Source organism: Triturus cristatus, chromosome 11 (assembly GCF_964204655.1).
Source record: "Triturus cristatus chromosome 11, aTriCri1.1, whole genome shotgun sequence".
Lineage (NCBI taxonomy): Eukaryota > Metazoa > Chordata > Amphibia > Caudata > Salamandridae > Triturus > Triturus cristatus.
In genome coordinates this window covers 175159232-175183045 of record NC_140594.1, presented here as the reverse complement: position 1 = coordinate 175183045, position 23814 = coordinate 175159232, and the positions used below count along the sequence as shown (strand labels likewise).

Below are 23814 nucleotides of genomic sequence, written 5' to 3'. Positions count from 1 at the left end.
CGCTTTGTTTGCCATAATTTGGCAGGGTATGCTCCGACGTGAGTCCCTTGCTCACTTTGCCACTGGATTCAAGCAAGCCTGGCTGAAGACGGCTGAAATGCCAGAAACCGGTCCTAGGAAGCTTGTTTCCGGTCCAGGGAAGGCATGGCTTGGCAGTTCGGGCTGGACTGTTCCCATGAGGCACAGGGTCAGACTGATTTGCATATGGCCATGTCTGAACTGGGGTGGCAGAGTGGGCTAAAGAATGCTGATGGATCAAACCCAGATCTGTTGACTGGGTGAGAGTGTTTGATTGGTTCTGATGCTCCGTCCATCACCACCCCCTTTTGTACCGCTTTGTTTGCCAACCGAGTGCCCTGACTCCGATTCCGGAGTCGCTGCGACGTCTGGACACGGCATCCTACCGAGACGTCTAGCCCTTCTATAGCGCCTTCGCACAGCCCTGTGGTGCTCCCTGCGGCGTCGCTGTATGCGGCTGTAGCGCAGAGCCCGACTCCGAGTCGGCACCATCTCTGCCCGCAGGTTTCCGCCTCGGGAGACGTTGGGTCGACGCAAGTCCGACGCCGGACGGACGAGCCCTCTTTGGAGGTCGTCGATGTCGGCACAACGCGGTCTTGATGCTGATAGATGCCGGTGCCATCCTCGGCTATCCCTTTATTGGTGGACGGCGTGGTCCCAGTGGATTACCCACCCCCAGAGTCATTTCCTCGCTCTCCGGAGCGGGCGCCCATGGGGCATTGGCCGGCTCCTCATTCTACTGAGCCTCTGTTTGGTGGACGGATTAGCTTGCATCCATCCCCTACTGATGATTTGCTGTCACCGCCTTGTAGGGCCACGGAGGCTAGTGAGAGGTTTGCAAGGGCAGTTCGCAGGGCTGCGGAGGTTTTGCAGATGCAACCGCCCTCTGTCTCTAGGCTTTCAGATCCCTTGCTGGATCTTCTCCACCAGGGCACGGTGGAAGTGGAGCCTTTGTTGCCTTTTGCAGGGTCATTACATGACATCCTTCTGGGGACATGGGCGAGGCCCTCTTCGGGGGACCCTGTGGATCGTGCTATTGCACATTGCTATCGCCTGGCTCCTGATGACCCTGCCTGTTTGTCCCTCCACCCTGGGGCTCAAGCACTCGTAATCCAGGCAGCTCTCTTCCTCCCCTACTCCGTTGCCTCCTCCCACTCGGGAGTCTAGGTGGTTGGAGTGATGTGGCCGCAATGTGTTTGCGTCCACCAGCTCGGGACTCCGGTCCCTGAACACGCACTGCGTGTTTGCTCGGGCTACTTTTGCCCTCTAGGTCTCTGTCGAGCAACTCCTACCCTCCTTGCCGGGGAGCCCTCGTGCCGATCTGGACCGGCTGCTTCCTGATGGCCGCGTCATGGCGCAGTTTTCCATCCGGTCGGCCATGGACACCATTGACTCCGTGGGTCGGGCTATTGCCAGGTTGGTCGCTCTGCGTCGCCATGCGTGGCTACGCTTTGGCTATTTTCCGGAGATTGTTCGGGAGCGACTCAGAGATCTGCCATTTGATGGGGTCAATCTATTTGATGACCATGCTGATTCGGCGGGCGGCGCCTCGACACCTCATGTCTGTGTTCCCATGACTTCCCTGGTTTTGATACTCATGCTGGATTTTGATTTAGTGACGGTGTGGTCACGGTTTTCTGGTGCCCGTATGTGGGTCCCAGTCGTTCTCTGTTGTCTGGCTGATTAGCCGTGTTTCTTTCCCTTACTCTGGTACAGCTGGACCAGCTGTTTATCCCTTTTTTTTTTTAGAGCCTCTGCCTACGAGCTTGTCTCAAGAGGGTCTCTTGTTTTTATAGAGACGTGCCTTAACCTATGTGGGGAAATTGTTGGCTATTGTATAGCTGCTCTTCCTTGCCCAGGAAGTTTTGCCGGGTCTCGTTTGTCTCTTCCTACTGTTGTAGGACGTCCCCTCTGGTAAGCTCCATGGAGTTGGTGTTTTTTTTCCTGGGGTTCGATTTGGTTGTCTACGGTTGGTCCTTAGTTCTCTCCTGTCTCTGTGAAGGCATACTTCCCAAAAGTACTATTAGGGTTCTGTCACGCCTGGCTTTCCAGGTGTGTTCTTGCAGCTTCCGCTGTGCCTTTTCTGCCTGTGTTGCCTGTCTGGATATGGGCACGGGCCCCTAAGGGGGCATGTTGCTCTGTTCTATTTCCGGAACAGTTTCTTCTGTGTTCTGTGTGCATTCGGCAAATGGGTACACACAGGATATGCTGGCTGTCAAAGAGTGGCGGTAGTGTTCCTTGCACCCCTGTCTGCGCTATGTTCTCTTCTAGCTCACTTACTGGGGGGGGGGGGGAAGTGCTTACATCTTCTCTTATGGCTCAGGCCCCGTCGGGGTTCTTGCCTAGGGCAAGTGGAGTTTTCCTCCAGCTCTGTCTTGGCTGTGCATTGCCTTGTACCCTATTTCCGTGTGCTCTTCACTAGCAAGGTTCCGGTCCCTTGCTTCTTGCCGCGCAGAGGTTGAGGTTTTTCCGCTCCTGGCCTTGTTCATGTTTTATTCCTCACTTTGGCCGAGTGGTTCAGGTCTATGACTCTTCTTCCAAAGGTTATGTGCTCCACTCAAGGTGTTTTTCTGCATGCGAGTTCTCATTCATAATTCTGGCACTGTTGCTTCTTTAATGTATGTTTACGTTACATGTATTTTCTCAAGATACTCCTTGTCATTATGCAGTATCGGTATATGGCGGTGCATGCCTTTTCTCACAGACTTCTGTCTGTGTATTTTTCACTCCTTTCTTGTGAGTGTTGTGGTCTGTGTTCCCGCCTGTCTCGCGGGAACCAGGTTCCTTCCCCGTTGGGGAGCTGGTGTCGCTTTTTGGGTGTTTTCACATTGTTGTGTCCTGCTATGCCTCACACCAGTGCTGTGGTACCGATTGTGAGTACTAGGTTCTTCCTTGCCCTAGTGTCAGAGGTTTTTTCTCCAGGGTCGCGCTCTCTCTCTTTCTCTCTCTCTCTCTCTCTTTCGGGAGCGAGCCTTCTGTGTGTTCCTGGCTTTACCAATTTTCTCTTCGCCGTTGTACCTCTGGGTACGGTTGGCTGGTGGACTACCTGGCTATACGCCCGCCTTTTCCTTGCTGGTGCGAGCGTGCTGTTGATGCTCCTATTCTTGGGCCTTTGCATCGGTTTGGTGTGGTTCTCTCGGTTCACACTATTTTCTTGTGTGTATTCTGTCATCCACATACCTGTTTTTCCTGGTAGTCAAAGTACTGCCCCCCCCCCCTTTTCATTTTTTGACATCCACTGTGGTGTATGTTCAGGCGGCATGCTCTGACGCTGTCATACTGTCTTCTCCTTTTTTGGGACTTGATTCCTTGTGGATCCGTGGGATCCGGTGCTTAGCTACCTCCTTTTTGCAGAAGCTCCTGCATTTTCTTCCATTTTGCACTGACCTTTCTGATTCTGTGTTTCCTTTCGTCCTTGTTTGGACAAGGGAGGTCTTGTACCGTCCTCTGACAGATTTTGGTGCCTTTGCCACCCCTTGTTCCTGCTCCTTTATGAAGTTGTCTGTATCTAGTGTCTGCTGCGCTGGCATTGCTGTGCCCACCGTGTTTAGTCAAATTTTTTGACAGATAGGATCTCTTAGAACTTGCAGTCCCTCCTCCAAAAGGGCCTTGGTATCTATTCTAAGTTAAGGAATCTGCGGCTAGATGTCTCTATCAGATGAACGAGTTACTTACCTTCGGTAACAATGTATCTGATAGAGACACAGTCTAGACGCAGATTCCTTAACACCCACCCATCCTCCCCATTCTGCAAGGACCTTTCCAGGTTGGGTTTTACCACCTTGCATCCCTACAGGCGGTCTTGGTCTTCCTGAGGGGTGCTCTCGTTCCCCTACCTTCGGTGCAGGGATATGTCATCCTGTGTTGGCACGTTAGCTCTCCACCCATTCTCGTTCTTGGGTGGCTTAGTTATGTGTTTTTCAACTCTCTTCAGCCAGTTTCTTCCGGCGTGGAGATTCTCATGTTCCTCTACCCTCCCTCCGCTCCTGATTATCTCGATTGGGTTGCGGTTCTACTTGACTATGCTACAGTTAATAGGTCACTGTGGGGGGGGGGGGGGGTGGTGCACATTCTACGATGTTCCAGTCTTGTGGTCCCTTACAGTTACATCCTGTGGTTACAGGTTGTTTTTCATACAGTTTCATCCTGTGGTTGCATACTGATGCAGAGGTCTAGCCCGGGACCAGGGTTCAATTCCCCGCCTCAGCGGGTCTTGGGCTCAAAATTCCACGGACCTGATAATTCTCGCCTCGGTGCCATTCTAATCATGGAGTCCCACTCTGCAACTCTGGGCAATAGCTTGCTTAATCTCCACAACGGCCCCCACAACGCTAAGGATGCCTGGCCTTCACCTTGGGGGTGCCCAGGAGTGGACGCCTCACAGGGAAAAGCCAGGATGGGTTCCACAGCGGTATTCGTACAAGCGCCGAGAGACCTCCGGGTAGTCGTGCGCTATACAAGTATCCATACATTTACTATCCTTTGGTTGTCATGCCATTTGTTTCCACTACCGTTGCCTTTTGGGGGGGGGGGGGGAGGGGGGGGCTCGCCTCTTCGCTTTGATGGGACTTTTGCTGGGACGGGTGCTCTGTTTGCTTCCTTCAGTCCCTTCCAGTGTTGAGTACTTTTTCAACATGGTGTGGTTTCTCGCTCTGATTTCTTATTGTTTCAATTTTTTTTTTTTTTGACACACTGTTCCTATACTCTCACAGTTTTTGTCGTGGCTCCGCGTTGTGGCGCGTAAAAGTTTCACTGTAGAAAACTGGCATCAGCATGCAGGGGGGGCCTCATATGGCTCCATTGACGTCACTTCCATGGACGACGTCAGCACGGAGCCAGGCGGCGTCACCCCCCGGCCCGCAGAGGTACGGCTGGGGATAAAGTTTTCAAGCCGCTCTTCCGAGGAACTAAAGTGGAAGTCACTTATAATGCCTTATATATTTTCCAAGCCTCAATAAAGCTGCTTTCTACATCATAGTCTGGCTCTGCATCCTGTTTTTGGGCACCATTATCTCTAGATATTTAAATGTCTCCTATATATGCAGTGTGCTTGGTAGCAGGATTGCCAATTCCCCACTTTGCCCCTCCAAATAATATAGATTTTTCCAAATTGATAATTTCCTGAACAGGTCCCATTACCTTAAACAGATGGTCAGACCTTTCTCCAGTGGGGTCAGCTCACTCAAAAAGAGGCATGCTAGCTACAACTGTTGTCTTTCCTGGAGCGTCCTGAAGGAACTCATCAGATGATTAACTTGGAGGACAATTTACTAATTCCATGTAGTACCAGAGGTGGGAATGGCTCAGTTGCTTGAATCTCTGCCCAAAGAGGTCTGCATCTTGTTGAGATTTGACACGTGATGAGTAGCCTTGATCATGAGATATCTATGCCCTGGATTCATCCCCCATTTCTTGAATGGTGTATGAGCTACTAAATATAAGAAACATGGCAGAGAATTCATTGTAAAGGAAGGCACGCTCTCCTAAAGACCAAAAGCGGGAGTCTTCTCCAGTGCCTTGAATATTTCCAAACCTCAATTAATCCCAATAAAGTCCAGTCCAGTTTAGATTCTGAACCAGAAAGTTATTCCCTAGCACTATTACTCATAGGTATTTAAATATCTCTATTTCTAGAAGCTGTGGTCATCTCAGCCGGATTGCCAGTTTCCCCCTTTACACATTGACCCCTCAGCCTCACAATGTGTACCATATTCCCAAAACATGCCTAGTCACCATAATCTGATTGGCAAACTTCTCACTGGTGGTTCCAGCACTCGCCTTACCAGAGATATGGCAGCTACAAATACTCTTGTTGGCAAGTCTCGGACGACTTATGCCTTTGGCAGTTTTTTTTGCCTTCATGTAAAGTCCTGAGCAGACTCCACAGAGGAACACGCGGTTCTTCAAAACCGGTTTGCTTAAGCCTCATTACTGTCAGCCACTTTTATCTTCTGATAATGCTTTGCTAATCTTAATTGAATGATTTGCCTTCATGAAAGATCCAATGCTGGAAAGTGCCAAAGTGACTCACTTGTAACTACAGTTCTTCTGCTTTGGTATTGTTCATTGATTCGCAAGACCGGGTACTCTTGACGAATGTCCTTAACCTGTCAGTTGCAGCCTCTGAGGAGAGTTGAGCTGTATGCTTCTTCGCCTCATTGTCAAAAGTTTAGGTGGCATGAAGACGTGGATTGACTACAAGTTGTATATGACTTTGCAATGTTAATCGACTGTGCATGCACAACGCTATGTAAATGTTTGCTAACAAGGTTTCCTGGCCTGACATCGGGGAATAATTCAACCGTTTGAATCTGTGAAAGATACTAACATTGGAGAACTGTATTTACAAGGTGAGGAAGTTTTACTTTAGTGGTGCTGCATTTCAGACCAGGTTTGGAACTGCTACTAAATTTCTTGCTGCAATTGCATTTCTCTCTTTGGAAAAGCAGTCCCCTTATGTTGCCAAAGTACTCCTTTCTCCTGATCCTGGTTTTTGCACTGAGCCTGCTCTGAACATACGTGTTTTAGGCAAGCTGGCAACATTAAATGGGGCCCGAAGTTTGTCACGGGGGCATAGGCAGAAGTAATTCATTACAGTGATAACTAGTTTGCACATTCATTGCTACAGGCACATGAGAACTGCAACTGCCTTAAACATGAAGTCTAAAATCAGTCATCTAAGAGATGCATGTTTGAAGTGCATACGAGTCATCAGACTCCCTATGTCAAATTTAGATTAGGGTTTTTAGGTTGGATTACGTCCTTTGCTCGCTGTAAAGATGAGGGTAATGCTTCCTCATTCTGTGTATATTACTTAGTTACTCCTTGAAATGTTAATCCCTTTTCCTATAATGTACAATAATGCACAATATGAAAGGTTAAGAAATGTGTTGCTACAACCTGGTCAGTCAATTTATAAATTTGATATAGTACACACTCTCACAACTTTGCTAAATCAACAGAATTGACCATACGTACGGGATACATTGACCTCCAATATAGGAAACTACATGAACAAATGCAGATGATCAACCCTCCAACTATTTAGTACTCAAGCATGGATTGTTCAACAGTGAGTGTTTTAGTAATTTGGTAATTTCCTTAACTTGTTAGATAGGCACCTTTAAACATTTTTAAGTGATTTGTGTATATCACTGTGGCAGGTGTTTTTGTTAGTTAACTAAATATGTAATGGTGGTTGGAATTGCTAATGCATTTCCTCAATAAAGGAAACAAATGCATAGCGACAAAGGCCATTTTTCAAAATTGCATTAGAATGGACATTTTTACAAAGATTTAACTATAACTTTTGCCTTTCAGGTCTTTCACTACATGAGTTTGAGCATCCTGTCATTTTTCCTGATTGAACTCTTCTTTAAACTATATGCCTTTCAAGCAGAATTCTTTCATCACAAATTTGAAGTTATGGATGCAATTGTTATTGTGGTGTCATTTGTTCTTGATGTTGTCTACATAAGCCGAGAAGATGTGTTCGCTGCTGTTGGGTTATTGATCCTACTTCGGCTTTGGCGAGTGGCCAGAATTATAAATGGTAAGTGAATTATTTCCATTCTACCATACATGTATGAAGGTATTTCTCTGTGATATGATATGGATGATTGTCTAAAGTGAGTACGTTTATTAACGTGTATTTTTACAGTCTTTGTATTTGATTAGCTGCTACTCTTAATTGCAATATGTGAAGCTTCTGTTCTAAACCTACATTACATTAGAAATATTCATCTATTTTGAATGTGTAGTATGACTGTAACATCGTTCGCTATGTATGATTAGTGTCACAGCTGTTAGCAGTTGAACATTCACAGTGAATGTGGGGTCTAAAGTCGGCCCATGGTTCTCACTGGTTTGGTTGAACTGCTTTTTGTAGTTTAGCCGGTCCAGGGAGACCAAGGAGCTGAGCAGCATTCACCCCTCCCTCCTTCTGAAGCCCTAGTGACACTGAGCTACAGGAGGTCAATATCCTAGGAGGAGGGAAGGGTGAAGGCTGTGTGTATCCTCCTGCACACCCAGATCTAGTTTAATACTGATAAATTGGGTGATAATGGGTACTGCTGTGCTATTCTTGTCCATGTGTAATATTTTGACACTTTATGTATGGCTGCTTTTCATGATTAGGGGTTACTGTGGGCGAGGGGTATTGATGTTATAGTTTTATTGTACTGATTTTAGTTGACCTAAGATATGTATGAAATTTACTGTAGTTGAAATATGCTTGAATGCTTGTGGGTGCACGTCATATGAGATATATTGATTATCACTTGTAATCTGTAAATTATGGTCATCTGGATAGTCCTCCATTTTAATCTGCATTACATTAATCTATTTATCATAATTATCCGTATACCCATTTGAAGTAAATTATGGAATATGTTGTGCACATCCTTTATGATCTGTATTGTATGCCTGTCACTATTGCACTAAGGTCTATTTAATGAAACTAATAAACATTATTTAAACTGCAGAACATTCACAGCAACAGCTGTGAACTATTGCTTCGTAGCTGAGGGGGATTTCGGGCCCAAAGAGGCTTTTGTGTTTTCTAATTAGAACATTCTGCCCTCATGGAACAGAATGTTCTAATTGCTTTGTAGCCCACCAAAGCTGGACTATACCGACCTTTAAAAACCTATTGGAGGGGATCTTTAATGGCCAGTATAGCCCACTACTTGCAGGCTATAAAGCTATATTAATTAGGCTAGTATTTCTTCCTTTTGTCTCTTTCCTGGACTTAAAAACAGATCTTCAACCTAATATTGTATTCTCATGAATACCTCTGATTTCTCACCTTTTGAATATCTCTAGGCACCTGAGTGAATATGATTTTTAGGGCTCGCCTTGCTATCGCGTTAGCGATCGCAAAGCGAGACTATTGTAAAAGGGCATTTCAGAGTGCTCCCAAAAAGCGGATTGCATTGCTAGCACGCGCACAATCACGCGCTTGGTGCCGCCATGCACTCTGCTTTTTGGGAGCACTTCAAAGGGTTTGCTCCCCTGCCTAGAATGCGCTCCCCCGCCCCCAAGCGCGCGCGAGCCACGCTCCGCCGGGCTTGTCTTGTTTTTGTTGCTGTTTTCCGCCCGCCTTCCTTTTATTAGCCCGTCCTGCTTTTCATTTGCTTTCTTTTATTGGCTGTGCATGGGGAAAAGAAGGGGAAATGGGTCACAGCAGCGGGTGGTTTCACCGTGTGAGTTTGAATTTTACTGACATAGTCTACCTCGAAAAACAATAAGTGCCATATCTGCTTCTCGCTGCCCGTCCCGCTTTTCATTTCCTGGATCTTTTATTGGCTGTTCATGAGGAAGGATGGGGGCAATTGGTCACGGCAGCGGGTGGTTTCACCATGTGAGCATGAATTTTTCTGACATAGTCTAACTTCAAAAACAAGAAGTGCCGTAGCAACTTCTCCCAAGCCCTCTCTCTCCGCATCATCTCATTATGTTTGGGGAAGGCGCCGGGCTTACAGCGACATTAACAGGGTGGCACCTTCTGTAGTATCATTCAGTTAAGGGTGCCTAATATGACATGATTAACTTAGCATGCCCCATTTACACCACAAGGCGCCAGACAGACGTAGATCACAAAAAGTGAGAAAAGTGTTGCCACCATTCCAGTGCATGTGACCTTGCTGGCACTTCTGCCGCCTCGACTCATCTGTGGATCTGTGGAGAGGCTTTTTTCCACAGGCTTCCACTTACCCGATCTTAGGACAGGTAGGATCACAGGCCGACAAAGAGACTAATTGCCGTCGTACACCGATTTGCAGTCGAAGGCCAACTGACAGACTTAAGTGGATGGCCGGAGCCCTCTTCCAGACACAGACCTTTTGGCACCTCAGTGAGCAATAGAGCATACACGCACCTACCGGCGTACTCCTCATTACAGGTGCCTGCTTCCTTACTGCGACTTTGTTAGCACAATAAGCCGGAAAAGCTACAGGAGCTCTACCGTTCGGTGGCCCCATGTCCTCTTCTCCCCCTGTCCTGAAGAGGCCCGAATGGATGGGCTGAAATGCGGTAACTTTCTGGATTGGAGGAGTCCGAAAAAAACATAACTTACATATATAGAGAATACACACTGCTGTTGTATGAGGGGCTCGTTGCTTCCTTCTGTGTGGATCTAAATTGGACTATCTCCTCTATGGACTGCACTCACTGTGCAGCTTTTGCAGTCATATTGAAAATGTGTCCTTTGGAAGAGAAATGAAGTACAGCCATGTGTTTTTGATATGTCATACTATAATCCTGTAAGATATGTGTAATAAAATGTTTTGTTTTGTGAATGTAGTTATTGTTTGTTTGCAGATAAAACACTTCCAGTGCTTTGAACTGGTAGTTGCTTGTGATTCCAGACTTATAAAGTAATGTTGGTCAGTATAGTGGCACAGAGTGATAGAGATTAATTAAGGTTTTCTTCTAGTAGAGTCATCCCTTTGTTCGTTTCCACACATTTCCGTGTTTACATTTGCCATACTGCATGCCCAGGTTGTGGTGGGAGTAAGAGGTCAAACCCCTAGATTGTGGAACCATCCCACTGCAGGCAGTGCAGCCGTCCTGTCCTTCAATGCCCAGACTGTTTGTACACCATGCCTTGTCCAAGGACACCTCTGTCCTCTATAAGAATATATTGTGGGCACATGCTCTGTTTCGAATGCTCTCCTGCAGTGGGATGCGGGTGGGACAGCTGCAGCTTGCCTTCCTGAGTGTGAGTGTACAAAGTGTCCCAAAGAGCTGAGTTCTAACGTTGCGGGATACGATGGTCTCCTTCGCTCTGGGGCAGGGAGACGTGGGGCCTGGAGTTGGGGCTCCGAGGGTAGCGGAGTACAGAGGTAAACTGCACTGGCTGATGAGGACTCACCAGAACAGCTTGTATGTATGTATAGAGTTTTATTATGAATTGTTCGGAAATATATGGTTGTGAGAGTGTAAAGTTCTCTGTAGCTCAAAAACAGAATTAATGTTTGTTTGCTAAACACTGTCCAACAACTCCCTAGTACTAAATATGCTTGACACCTACTGGTGCCTCAACATCATCTTTTGGTTTGAAAGTGTAAATGTAAGTGCAATAGTTGCACTGTCTTGATGGCCCGTGGGACCAATATCGTTGTTTGCAATTGCTTGTTTTTCTGCCAACTGGAAGGGCAGAGCTGTGCAGTGTTACATGGTGGGATGTGTAAAGGCGCTGCCCTGCCTAAAAGGCTGCAGCGGGGACGCAGTGTCGATTGTGATATTAACAGCGGGGATCGTGAGGCTCGCTTCTCCATAGCTGAAAAAAGGCAAACACTTCTTAGATAAACAGATCCCGCTCTCTTCTAAGCCGTGTATTTATACTGAGCATTTGATGCTAAATAAAATTGTATTGGGGTTCTTTGAGTTTCACTTACGTGCAGGTAGATGTATACAGTATTTTACAGTCCTTTACTGCAGAACGTTTCTTTTCTTCTCTACCCTACAGTGGATGTTTGATGTCGGCTTGATTAACAGTAGTATTGCTCACAAATAAGTGAACAGCCCACATCGTGCCGCCATGCAATCCGCTTTTGTGAAGCGCTTCAGCCCACTGGCGCGTGCACTGGCGACAGGCGTGCGGTTACGCGCACAATGACGAGCAGAGGCGCCATATGGCTTTCTTCTCTCGTCATGGTGCGCGCACATCGCACACCACTCGCCAGCCAGCCTGCTTTCATTTTTTCGCCTCAATGCTCCTCCCCCTCCCCCACCACAGCGCAGAAGTGAAAGCAGGCTGGCTAGCGAAAAATACATGAGCTTGTAACAGTGCTAGCTACACTACTACTTAACGTACTTCAACCCGCCTTTGTGACTAGGTAACAATTACAAAGGATCGTTTGGATACTAAACTAAATTGTAATCAAATCCGACCAAGTTTATTCAGCACTGCAACCAACTCCTGGCATCTTTATTATGGACCCATCATGTTATTATATGAACCTTTTCATACACACTTGCGTGAATTGGGAAGGTAGTATTCTTTCACTCAAGATTTATTTTATATTTGTTTCTAGTTTTATATAGCGCAAACTCGAGCCGTAGGTATTAGAGGGCTTTACACGAGCACCAGTTACATTACTCAAGGACACATTCATGTTTTGGAAGGCACGGGGAGATTAAGTTATTTGCCCAGAATCACAGCACGTTTTTATTTTTTTGTTGTTGCATATTTATATAGCGCGAACTCGACCCGTAGGTATTAGAGTGCTTTACATGAGCACCGGTTACGTTACACGAGGAACACATTCATCTTTTCGGTAGGCACCGGGAGAATAAGTGATTTGCCCAGAATCACAGGATGTGAACGCGACCCCGAGGCTCGAACCTTGGTTTTCCAGCTCCAAAGTCGGCAATCTAGCTGTCAGACCACATCCTCTCCCCATTTAAACCGAACTACACGATAACTGAACTCAAAGCTAGAAACAAGCATTTGCAATGCAATAGGCCTCGCAGTTACACGAGTTAAAGCTATTGGCATTGTAAATGACAATGCCAATAGACATTGTTATTTGCAATGTCCAATAGCTCAAACTCGCGTAAATGCGAGACCTAATGCATTGCAAATGCTTGTTTTTATTGCAACTGTGTACACGTACCAGCAGTTGGTGCCATACAGCTCCATAGTGAACTCTCTCTCCCTCCGGATGTGAGGGTGCTGACGTGTATATAGGTACAGTCCCCACGGGGTGACATTAGTTCTTTTATTTCTGCACCCTTCAACATGGATCTGGATCTCTATTCCTGACTTTGATCAGGTTTCAATGATGCCAAATTGTGTTTCTAAATTAGACAACTTGCTTGTGAAGCGTCTTCCCCCAAAACCACAGGCTTTAAACTGTGCCAGCCTGCAGGAAACTGATATTGGTCACAGTTCTGCATGATGTCTGCGAATGGTGTCTGGGATCCAGCCACAAAACAAAGTTGTGCAAAAAATCCTCCCTGATGCATCTGAAGGCAATCGGAGCGGGCAGAGAAACTATGTTGAGGAACACAAAAATGTGGCAGATCACGCTCAAAACAGCAGACTCGCTCCAACTTATTAGGTTTCCTTCAAGTTGCTTTTCAAGTTAAGTCTACGACCAAGTTGAAAGAGAAGTTGAGCCACAAGTACTAGAAGGCCAAGCTGGAATGATAACCCTCTTCCCACTCCTGCTCCAGGGAGAAGCGCCATAGTGGCACTCCAAGGAACTGATGCTGCTGGCATCTGCTGACTCAGAGGATTTTCCTGGGCCATCTTTGACCATGAAGCAAATTGTGGCTTTTAAGGAATGCATTCTGCAAATTTTCAGAACAATGGGGCTCCATCTGGCGTGCCTTCAGGCCCAATGGATTCTCAAGGGCCCCCAGTCCCACTGACAGGTCCTTCCCTGGTACCAACTAGCCCTGTTAGGCTTCCATCAAGTTCATTGCCGGTGCCCGTTCATGCATCCACATGTGTGCTGTAGGCTCCATTTACTCCAACTGATCCGGTGCAGGTGCTCTCTCTCGATCTGATGCCAATGTACATATCCAATCTGGAGCTTATATCGCCCCACACAAGGCCCATGACTTTGTATGAAATCACCAAGGAGCAACCTCCAATTTTGGATGAAACACTTTTATATAGATGTCACTTCTATTGTGCACAAGACACCATATTTGGGTCGAATTCTGATGTTGTACGTGGGCTCCAAAATGTTCCACATGCAGAAGATGATGATATGGTGAACAAAAATTCTGTAAACTTGGCCTGATACGTTGGAGCACTTAATGGCCTTTAACTCGGCCCGGACAGACATCCTGATGTCACCATAGACTAAGCTGTGTTCTGCTCCCCAGTTAGTTACCTGCTAACGGTCATATTCTGACCCACAGAGACCTAGCATTTCGGACACCTCACCCGACTCCTAAAAGTTTGGTTGTTCACAGTTCTACAACAAGGTCGGCCCCATTGCATTTTCTACTGCGCCGCCTGAAATAGAATTGAAATGTGTTGAGGCATTTGGCAAGAAAGTCTTTCTTTCTGCCAGCTTGGCCCTAATATCCTTGAATGCTTTTTATCTCCTTGTTCGGTACACATGTACTCTTTGGCATATGGCCAGCGATATCTTGCGGTCTCCCTAATGGATTCAGTAAAGCAATTTGCCCAGGCAATGCCTGAGAAGCAGGGTGCAACAAAATACGTTCCAAGGGCCGGTCCGGGCAATGAGCCGAAGTCCCACCTCCAGCCTGCACAGAGAATGCCCTTTATATAGGGCCCATTCTACATACTGACTTTCAAGGCCTTTCCATCCTGCAGTGTGTCCGGGATATTCAGGATGCAAGCCTGATGTATTAAGCTAAATCCCAGGTTCTGACCCTAGCAGTTGTGAGGATTCTTGGCCATGTGCATCTGGCTGTCCAACATGCCCATTGGCATGCGAATGCTTTGAATAGAACACCCACCTACTGAGGGCACAGCACTGGGCTTACATTTCAGACATCTACATTTTAAAAGAGGCAGCCTGTGACATTGGGTGGTAGCCGGTGGACACTAACATGAACGTAGCAGTCCATTCTCCCTACCCCATCCAGAGATCACAGTATGAACGATTGAGTATCAACTGGAAGAGGAGGAGATCAGAGCTCTTTGATCACCAGCATAAGCTGCACATCAACCTTCTAGATCTTGCACCAATTAGTTGGCTTTGAAGGACTTCCTCTTATTCATCAAAGGGAATTATTTCAGGTCATGATGGACAATACACTCATCTTGTGGTACAGCATAAAGCAGTGTAGTGTGGGGTCGCGGATCCTGTGCCAGGAGGCACAAAGTCTCAGGAAATGGCTGGACCATCAACTGATCTCCCTAACAGTCAATCCGAGGGTTTGCTGAATGCCAGGGTGGGCCAGCTCAACAGATATCAGCCGATGGACTACGAATGGCGTCTCCATCAGGAAGTGATGCAAGGCATCTTCGCCTGGTGGGGCATTCCATGGTTATATCTATTTGCCACCAAGAGAACACCTATTGGTGAGATTGCACGCTGGAGTTACCACTAAGAGGTCCCTTAAGAGACCTGATCTTATGGCAGTGGAAAGCCGGTTCTGTACGCTTAACTACCTCTGCCTCAAGTCCTGAAGAAGGTCAGCAAAGACCTGGCTCAGAATATCCTGAGTCTGGCAGTAGATTGTGGTATCCTGATTTGTTGAGCCTCAATATTTGCGCACCAACATATCACCTTTTCAGGAAGCCCTTCTATCTTAGCACCAGGGCAGGGTCTGCACCGGAATCTGCACAGTGTACATCTCTTGAGTGGAGATTGCGTGGCAACAACTGAGAAGTTTCGACTTATCTGCATAACAAGGGGATATTAGGCTTGTGCCTAGACGTCCTTCTATTAAGTCTATATAGTTTGATCATAGCGTGAGGTTTGTGACCTGGTGCGGGACCATCTCATTGACACAATATAGGCAAAATTATCTGACGTTTTATTTTATCTCTGGCACAAGCTTTGCAGTGGGCTCTGTAAAGCGTTATTGGTCAGCCCTTTCAGCCTTTCTGTGCTTACCGGACCAATCTTCGTTATACAAATCACCAGTTGTGATGTGTTTTCAAACAGAACTAAGATACATGTTCTCACCTATGCCTTCCATGATGGTCCTATGGGACCTTAACTTGGTACTTCCGATCCTATTGTTTATGCTCTTCAAGCTCATGCACAGTTGCTTTCTGAGATTGCTGATCATCACAACAGCATTACATTTACTGCTGTGTGCCTTGTCATTGAACTCAAGGTACTATCAGAACAACTTCCAAACCCCACCACCTTCCCTGACATTGATGCTGCTGATTTCTGCTCCATTATTCCAAACATTTTGTCGCCCTTTCACTTGACAGTCTTTTACTCTCCTCGCCTTTTTCTTGCTGCCATATCTCTCTAAAGAGGAGGAGAGGCTGTATCAGTTGAATCCAAAGACCTCTTGCTTTTTACTTCAAGAGCATAAAAGTGTACAGAGTTGATGTCCAGCTTTTTGTTGGCTTTGCTAGTGCTAGGAAGCTGAAAGTGGTGCAGAAGTGAACCCAGTCCAGGTGAATCATTGTGTTCATAAAAACATGTCATGCCTCACCAAGAAAAAATTCCCTCATGGTCCTTGGGACCCATAGCCATAAGTAGAGCCATAACCATCATTCTACCTGACCCAACATTGGCGTGGTCTGGTACTGACTGAGGACATTCACCCTGACCTTCAGGGGCAGTCAAGACTAACGTCATTACAGAGGTGCTTTAACCAAGAGTCTTCCCCCTCAGAACTTTTACTTCTATTTAATGAAGTCCTTAAGGATATGCTGCTTGGGACCTGGTCCAAGTCCTCCACAGGAGTTCCTGTGAATAGGACGATTTCCCGCCGCCATCGTCCCACGCATGAGAATCCCAGTATCCCTACCCAGCATCCCACCCAAGAGAGCTTGGTGGTCCAAGCCTCCTCATCCTGCATTCACCCTGGCACATTCCCTACCCACCACCGGAAAGGGAATCCAAGAGGCTGGACACCTTTTGGTAAGAGGATGTTCTCTTCTACAAGTCTGGCAATGCGGTTGGTGGAAACCCGCGTGCCTATTAAGAAGTTATTACCATACGCCCGGGCCCGGGCCATACTCTCCAGGCAGTTGCTGACTGTAGAGATGCAGCAAAGTTCTCCATCCGATGTGGACTCGATACAACTGACTCGCGAGGTAGAGTTGGTGGCCTTGCAGCACCACGCCTGCAGAGAATATTTAGTTTTTATGGGGATGTCTAAGCTTCTCTCATGGACCTGCCCTTTGATGGCTCTTGCCTATTTGGAGACTAGACGGATTCAGCACTGGAGCGCTTCAAGGACAGCAAAGCTACGACCATGTCCTTGGGCTTGTCTATGGCCCCTGGTCAACCCCACTCCGCCTTCTGCCCCTTTTTTGGCTACAGAAGGGGTCTCGAGCCTCACCCATACTCTCTGACACCATGGCCAGTGAGCTTCCCAGCCTTTTCGTGGCCAAGGGAGTGGGTCCCACAGACCACGTGGGACAGGCGGCCACCGGTCAGGTCAATCCACCATAACCCCTAGCATCTGCTGCCCTCATGCCTGTTTCGTCTGCCCTCTGACCGTCACGGGCACCATGTGGGAGGCTGGATGCGCCATTACCGCCACCACTGGCAGTCAGTAACATCAGATCGATGGGTACTACAGATGACTACTCCCTCTCCTTTGTGATACCTCCTCCACTCCTCCCACCCACTTACGATTGCTCCATCAAGAAGTGCAGGCTCACTTGGCCAAGGGAGTCATAGAGAGGGTGCCTGCATCAGAAGTAGGTCATGGTTGCCATTCCTGCTACTTTCTGGTACTACAGAAGGACAGAGGATTTCATCCTATCATAGGTCTGCGCCTTCTCAAACACTTCTTGAAGAAGGAGACATTTTCAAAATGCTTATGCTCGCCCAAGTTTTGTCTGCCCTGGATCTGGGAGACTGGATGGTAGCATTGGACTTGCAGGATGCTTATTTCCAAATCTCCATCCTTCCGGCCCACAGATGTCATCTGTGGTTTACGGTGGGCCCCGAGCATTATCAGTTTGCTGTGCTCCCCTTCGGCCTTACCAGCATTTCTAGGGTATTCACCTAGGTAATGGCTGTATTCACAGCTCCCCTGTGACGGTCAGGGATTTTCAGTCTTTCCCTACCTCGACAACTGGTTGTTGAAGGCCGGTTCGCCCCAGGCTGTCATCTCCCACTGTCAGACTACGGCGAACCTCCTGCACTTGCTGGGGTTCACTATCAACATGCTGAAGATCACACCTGACTTCCTCTCAGACGCTGCATTTTATCTGAGCTGTTCCAGACACAGCAGTTTTGGGCCCATCCTCCTGAGAGGCTAGTCCAGGCTATTCAGGCTATAATACCGATGTTTCAGCCTCTAGTCTGGATTTTGGTAAGACTGACTCTGAGGCTGTTGGGACCCATGGCCATCTGCATCTTGCAGGTGACAAATGCTTGCTGGCATACGTGGGCTTTGCAGTGGGACCTGAAGGCCTAATGGGCACAGCATCAAGGTAATTTATCCCGGAGGGGCGTGGCTTGGCGCCGATGAGGGAGTAGCGGACTTTGGAGCTCCTCCGTGGCCTCTCTCCACAGCAATCTATCCTGAGCAGCTGAGGGGGCCCTGGCACCATATCTGGAGGCGGAAGCCCTGGTGCCCATCTTGGTACAGTTTTGAATCGCGGGAGAGCCGGGGAACGTAGAAACCGGCGTTTGTTCTCCCTGTTCGCTCTCCGGCTGGGTCGCGCGCAAAATGGCGGCCGCACCTCGTCATAGAAGCCTCTGCCGGTAAGGGAGCCCAACGTGCCGAATGAGCCTGCTCAACGGCAGTGTGGAGTGCGGGAGCAGGAGGACAGCGAGTGCCCATCTGAGAGAGGGCAGGTGGCCTGGAAATAGAGGTGAGGTGAGGCTTGGAGCGCGCTCGGCAGAGGAAGCCTGACTTCAAGATGGCGGAACGGAATACCCCAGGCAGATCGCGGGGGTGATCGCGGTCGCCGACTGAGAGCGGCGATTGTAGCACCCTGTCCCCCTGAACAGACAACCATACCCTGCTCTTAGCACCTGGACTTGAATATAACTCTTTGGTAGCTGAGAGCGGGGCAGGCGGAGAGCTGCCAAAGTGGCGAGTGCAGTGGACCAAGGAGATCCCGAGCCTGCGGTGAATTACAGGGGGAGTACCGCGTGGAGTCCAGCATGCGCCACTGTTGGTGCGGGATCCTGCACTCAAAGAAGGCTGAGAAGCACGTTGGACTAACTGGGGCGTATGCTGCGTGACACCTCGTGGACTGGGGTCTGTTGACCTGGATGCCTGGGAGGGATGCGTAGCTTCAGAGCTGGGTGCTGCCATAAGGAACAGTAAAGAGAGTGGTGTTGTGCTACTGCCTGGCTACTGCATCCTGACAGGGAACTGGAATTGTGCTCCTGTCTTGGAAGGAGCCGCAGACTGGCTGAGTGACTTCTGATTGCCCTTGTGTGATCCAGGGTGACAGCCTGAAACCCCCACAGAACGAGGACATCCGTCTGCCCCGTACATGGGAGGCATCCCCGCTGTCTACTGTCTGAGGGAGTGACTGCACTTTGCGCTATCCTGAAACCTCTCCCGAGAAGGGCCAGTGATACAGAGAGCGAGGTCTGAGAGAACCTGAGGACCGGGGAGAATCTGCTCCTCCGTGATCCTGGCGGCTGCCTACAAGCAAGAAGATGTGAGAGGTTGGAAGGGCCCTAACCCAGGAGCTGCAGCGCTATCACGTGTAAGGCGCCATATATGGGAAGACTACTACAGTGGGCGCTGGCTGGGAACTTGATCTAGTGGGCCGGTGGAGCAATCCGATGTGGTTGTGGGACAATAGACTGAATTCGGGGGAGACCCGGTGAAGGAGACATAGCTGCTGGAGGTTGGCACTGGGCGAAGGAAGCTAGGACTACCGCATTTGTCGCTGTACTGCGCTGACTGAGGAGTGCGGGAGCGCTATCACTCTGATCAGGACGGAAGAGAGAATACCAAGTTGCTCCGAGGGACCTGAGGGGGGTGCCTGTTCGATCAGAGTGCGCTGTTGCGGAACACCTTGGTGCGATTTGACCAATGTGGACCTATTCGACCAGCCAGAGAGGGCCACAGGGCGGCATTGGCGATTGTGTACTCCCGCGCTTGGTGAGGAGCGACGCGGCCCTCGGCGACCCGCAGTGATGGGGCGGGTATCCAAAAAAAAAGGGCTTTGCGGCCCTCCGGATGGACGTAGCGGGGCACCAATCTGACGACGAAGAGGAAGTGACGGAGCCCCACAGTGTAGCTGCCCCGCGGAGCCTCACGCTGGAGGACATAATGCAAGCCATTACCTCATCAAGGGAGGTTCTCGAGACAAAAATTGATGCCATTGGGGTGGACCTCTCGCTGCTCAAGGACGACCACAAGAAACTCAAAGAGCGGGTGAAAGTGACTGAGAAAGCTCTGGAGGAGGTCCCGAATGCAATATCTGCCTTGCAACGCTCCTTAAAGTTGGTGGAGGACAAAGATCCCGTCTTGGAAGCGAGAGCAGAGGGCAGCGAAGGGCGCTCCCCAGGGAATAACATCCGTATAGTGGGAATACCGGAGCGGGCGGAAGGAGATGACGCTGTACGGTATCTGGAGGGGTGGCTTAAGGCGGAGGTTGCCCCTGAAGGCCTCTCACCATTCTACGCCCTTGAGCGGGCCCATAGAGTTCCGGTCAGGCCTCTGAAGCCAGGAGCGCTGCCGCGCCCGCTGGTGGTGAGGCTCTTGCATTATCGTGACAGAGACCATCTTTTGCAGCAGGCAGGGAAGCAACATCTCCAAATCGAGAACTCCAAGGTGATGTTGTTCCCGGACTACACCAGGGAGGTCCAGAAGCAGCGCGCCTCCTTTCTTGCCCTCAAACGAAAATTGCGTCAACTTCAAATACCTTATGCCATGCTCTTCCCGGCATGCCTGCGGGTGGTAGACAATACAGAAACACACTTCTTCACCACTCCACACGAGGCTTGGCAGTGGCTAGAGATGCGCCAGACGAGGCCCAGGCGGAATTCTGCGATGCAAGCAGTTGCAGAGATCAGTCGGGGCGAGGCCAGCCTAACGTCTGTCTCTATTGGACGAGAGCTGGGTGGTTCTGAGAACTCTCTGCCTGGAAGCACAGCAGGAGACTCTGAGACTGAATTGCCAGTGTTCACTCCGCAGACTGCGGATATAATAGTGTGACCTGCAGACCGTCGGATGGGTGAGAGGGACTTGCATCACTACTCACAATGAACCAGTGAATGGGCTATGTTCTGTGGAAGGAGGGCTGGTGATACTGGCTGAACAGAATTGTTGGAGGGCCCGAGCTGATATAGAGTAGTGGGGGGACCAGGAGGAGCTGTGGGTCCCCGTCAACACACGCCTCGCTGCATTTTTGTCTTTTGGTTGCACAGTTTAGTAGTGCCGGTTTGGATGGGAACTAGTTTGAGGGGACCTGTGCTGGGGAACGGGAGTTGGGGACAATTGGGACTAGGGGGGAGGTTTTTTTTGGGGCCAGGCATGCCGTTGGGGCGGTCGAGGAAGGTAACATAAGGGAGGATACGCCGTGGGAACCGCCGTAGGTATTAAGTGCTTGTCCTGGAACATCAGGGGGATACATACTATGCAACGCCGTCACAAGATACATACATATCTTACACGAAGAGGGGTCCAGATTGCTCTACTGCAGGAAATGCACTTAAACAAACAGGAGGGCCTGGCATTACAGCGCAGATGGCAGGGGCATGTGTTCTGTACCACATATTCGGTGTTTGCACGGGGGTGCTGATTTGGATCAGGGTCCGGGGTCCCATTCCAGTGCACTGGCCAGCTGATTGACCCGGAGGGTAGGTATGTTGTGGTGACGGGGCGCCTGGATGGGAGAGATATTGCACTAGGGAGTATATATGCCCCTAACATTGATCAAGCCTCGTTCTTTGCACGTCTGTCTAGAAACCTGGCGCCTATCCTGACAGACTCTGTGTTATTGGGGGGGAGACTTCAACTGTATAACTGATGTCTCATTGGACAGCTCCCATCCTCCTCTTGTAGATGCCCCTGTACATAAATTGGCGGCGGCGCGGCGAGCCTGGCAGCAACAGTGGGGATTGACTGATACATGGAGGGCCCATCATCCCGCCAATAGAGATTATTCTTACTTCTCGTCGCTGCATGACCTGCATGTTCGGCTGAACTCGATCCTTTGTTCTCCGGACGTACATGGGGGAATGGTGCACAGCGAATATTTAGCTAGAACATCATCCGATCATAATCCACTGCTGGCAGTACTACACTGGCTGCGGGATCGTCCTGCCATACCCACGTGGTGACTCAGACCGGAAACATTAGAAGAGTCAGTGTTCCGTCACACTCTAGGAACAGCGATCGAAGAGTATTTTTGGCTTAACACTAACACGGCATCCACTCTACTTGTTGAGTGGGATGCTTTCAAGTCGATGATTAGAGGGTGCTGCATAGGAGAAGTGGTGGAAGTGCGGAAAGTGCTGCTACAGGATACAGCAAGGGCGAAGCAGAAGCTACGTGAGGTAGAGCAAGAGTGCCCTGAGCAGCCGGACAAGCATGATGAGCTGCTTATGGGCAGGGAAGAGATGGCAGTTCAAGTCGAGAGATTATGATGTTTCGATTTATAAGGCCTATACGGATAGGGTGCATGCGGAGCGAGACAAGTCTGGTGCGCTGCTTGCATGGTTGGCCAACCCAGCACAGAGAGGGACAGTGATATTAGAACTGAGAGGCCAGGGAGACTACGTTTTTTTATACCCAACGAGGTATCAATGACCAATTCTTTCAGTATTATACTACGCTATATCAGAGTAGACTGGGCCCTGGGCTCCCCGGAAATGAGAACTTTTTGCCGTGAGCAGGTCTCCCTAAACTTGAGGCGGATGAGGCTGAAGATCTTGTTAGGGACATTGAGGTGGGTGAAGTGCGGAGTGCTATAAAACATATGGCCATGAACAAGACCCCGGGCACAGACGGACTGCCAGTGGAATTTTTTGCAGCCTATGCGGAGGCCCTGGTTCCTTCCCTAGTAGCAATGTACAATAGAGTGCGGCAGGAGGGCGTCCTCCCTGCTTCCACCCGAGAAGCAATCGTAGTCCCCCCTCCTCAAACCGGGCAAACCCGCTTGGGATCGCTCCTCTTATAGGTCCCTTGTGATGCTTAACCTGGACTACAAGATCTTGAGTCGGGTACTGGCTAGTCGTCTATTGCCACATATGCTGGTTCATAGGGATCAAGCTGGATTTATACCATCCTGAAATACGGCAATGAATGTTCGTAGACTCATGCGCATCTTGGGGTCCGAGACCTATGATAAAGAAGAGGCCTGTATTTTTGCGGTCGACCTTGAGAAGGCTTTTGATAGCCTGGAGTGGTCTTACCTTTTTAGTGTTCTACGGGAGTTTGGCTTGGGGGACAATTTTATAAAGTGGACCGCGCTGTTATAGAGTGCTTCCACCGCCAGGGTTAGGACGGGTGTCTTGATCTCTGCTGCCTGTGAAGTGGCTCGAGGGACGAGGCAGGGGTGCCCTTTGTCCCCTCTATTGTTTGCCCTGGCGGTGGAACCCCTGGCTGCACATGCAAGGACCGGGAGATTCTACTCGGGCTTGATGGTGGAGAGGCAGATGCAGCACATAGCGCTGTACGCAAACGATATGCTCCTGTTCCTGGCCAACTCAGGAGAAGCACTGCAGGCAGCAAAGGACTTACTGGAGACTTTGAGGAGAACTGCGGGACTCCGCGTGAATTGGACCAAGTCGTGCTTGTTCCCTACCAAGTCGGACAGGATGGATTTACAGAGTGTAGAAGGGGTCCCATGGGAGGCACACTATTTACCTTATTTAGAAACCCGGATCTACCATGACTCTGAGGACCTTTTGGAAGGCAACGTGGGGCGAGCGATACACAGTACCAAGGCTTGTTTTGATTTTTGGGGGACTCTTCCTTTATCTGTAGCGGGCAGAGTTTCCTTGGTATAAATGGTCATCCTCCCAAGATTCCTCTATTACTTTGGGACACTCCCTGTTTGGACAGCTCAACACCATGTTCACAGGGTTCTTGTGGTGGAACGGGAGAAGGAGGTTTGCCCTGGTCACTATGCAACGGCCCAGGTCGGAAAGGGGTCTTGCACTGCTGGACCTCGAGGCCTATTATCATGCGGCGCAGCTGCAATGGTTCGCAAAATGGGTGGCGGGCCGTATACGGCAG

General features: G+C 49.1%; 1 protein-coding gene across 7 annotated transcripts in view; it reads left to right on the top strand.

Moving 5' to 3' along the window:
* The window catches only part of HVCN1 (hydrogen voltage gated channel 1), a 246507-nt gene that overhangs the window by 151286 nt on the left and 71407 nt on the right, over window positions 1-23814 (top strand). For all 7 annotated transcript variants that reach the window (XM_085636320.1, XM_085636316.1, XM_085636321.1 and 4 more), the window contains one exon: window positions 7339-7570. In XM_085636320.1, the coding sequence (XP_085492446.1) occupies window positions 7339-7570 (232 nt within the window). The remainder of the gene's footprint in view (window positions 1-7338; window positions 7571-23814) is intronic.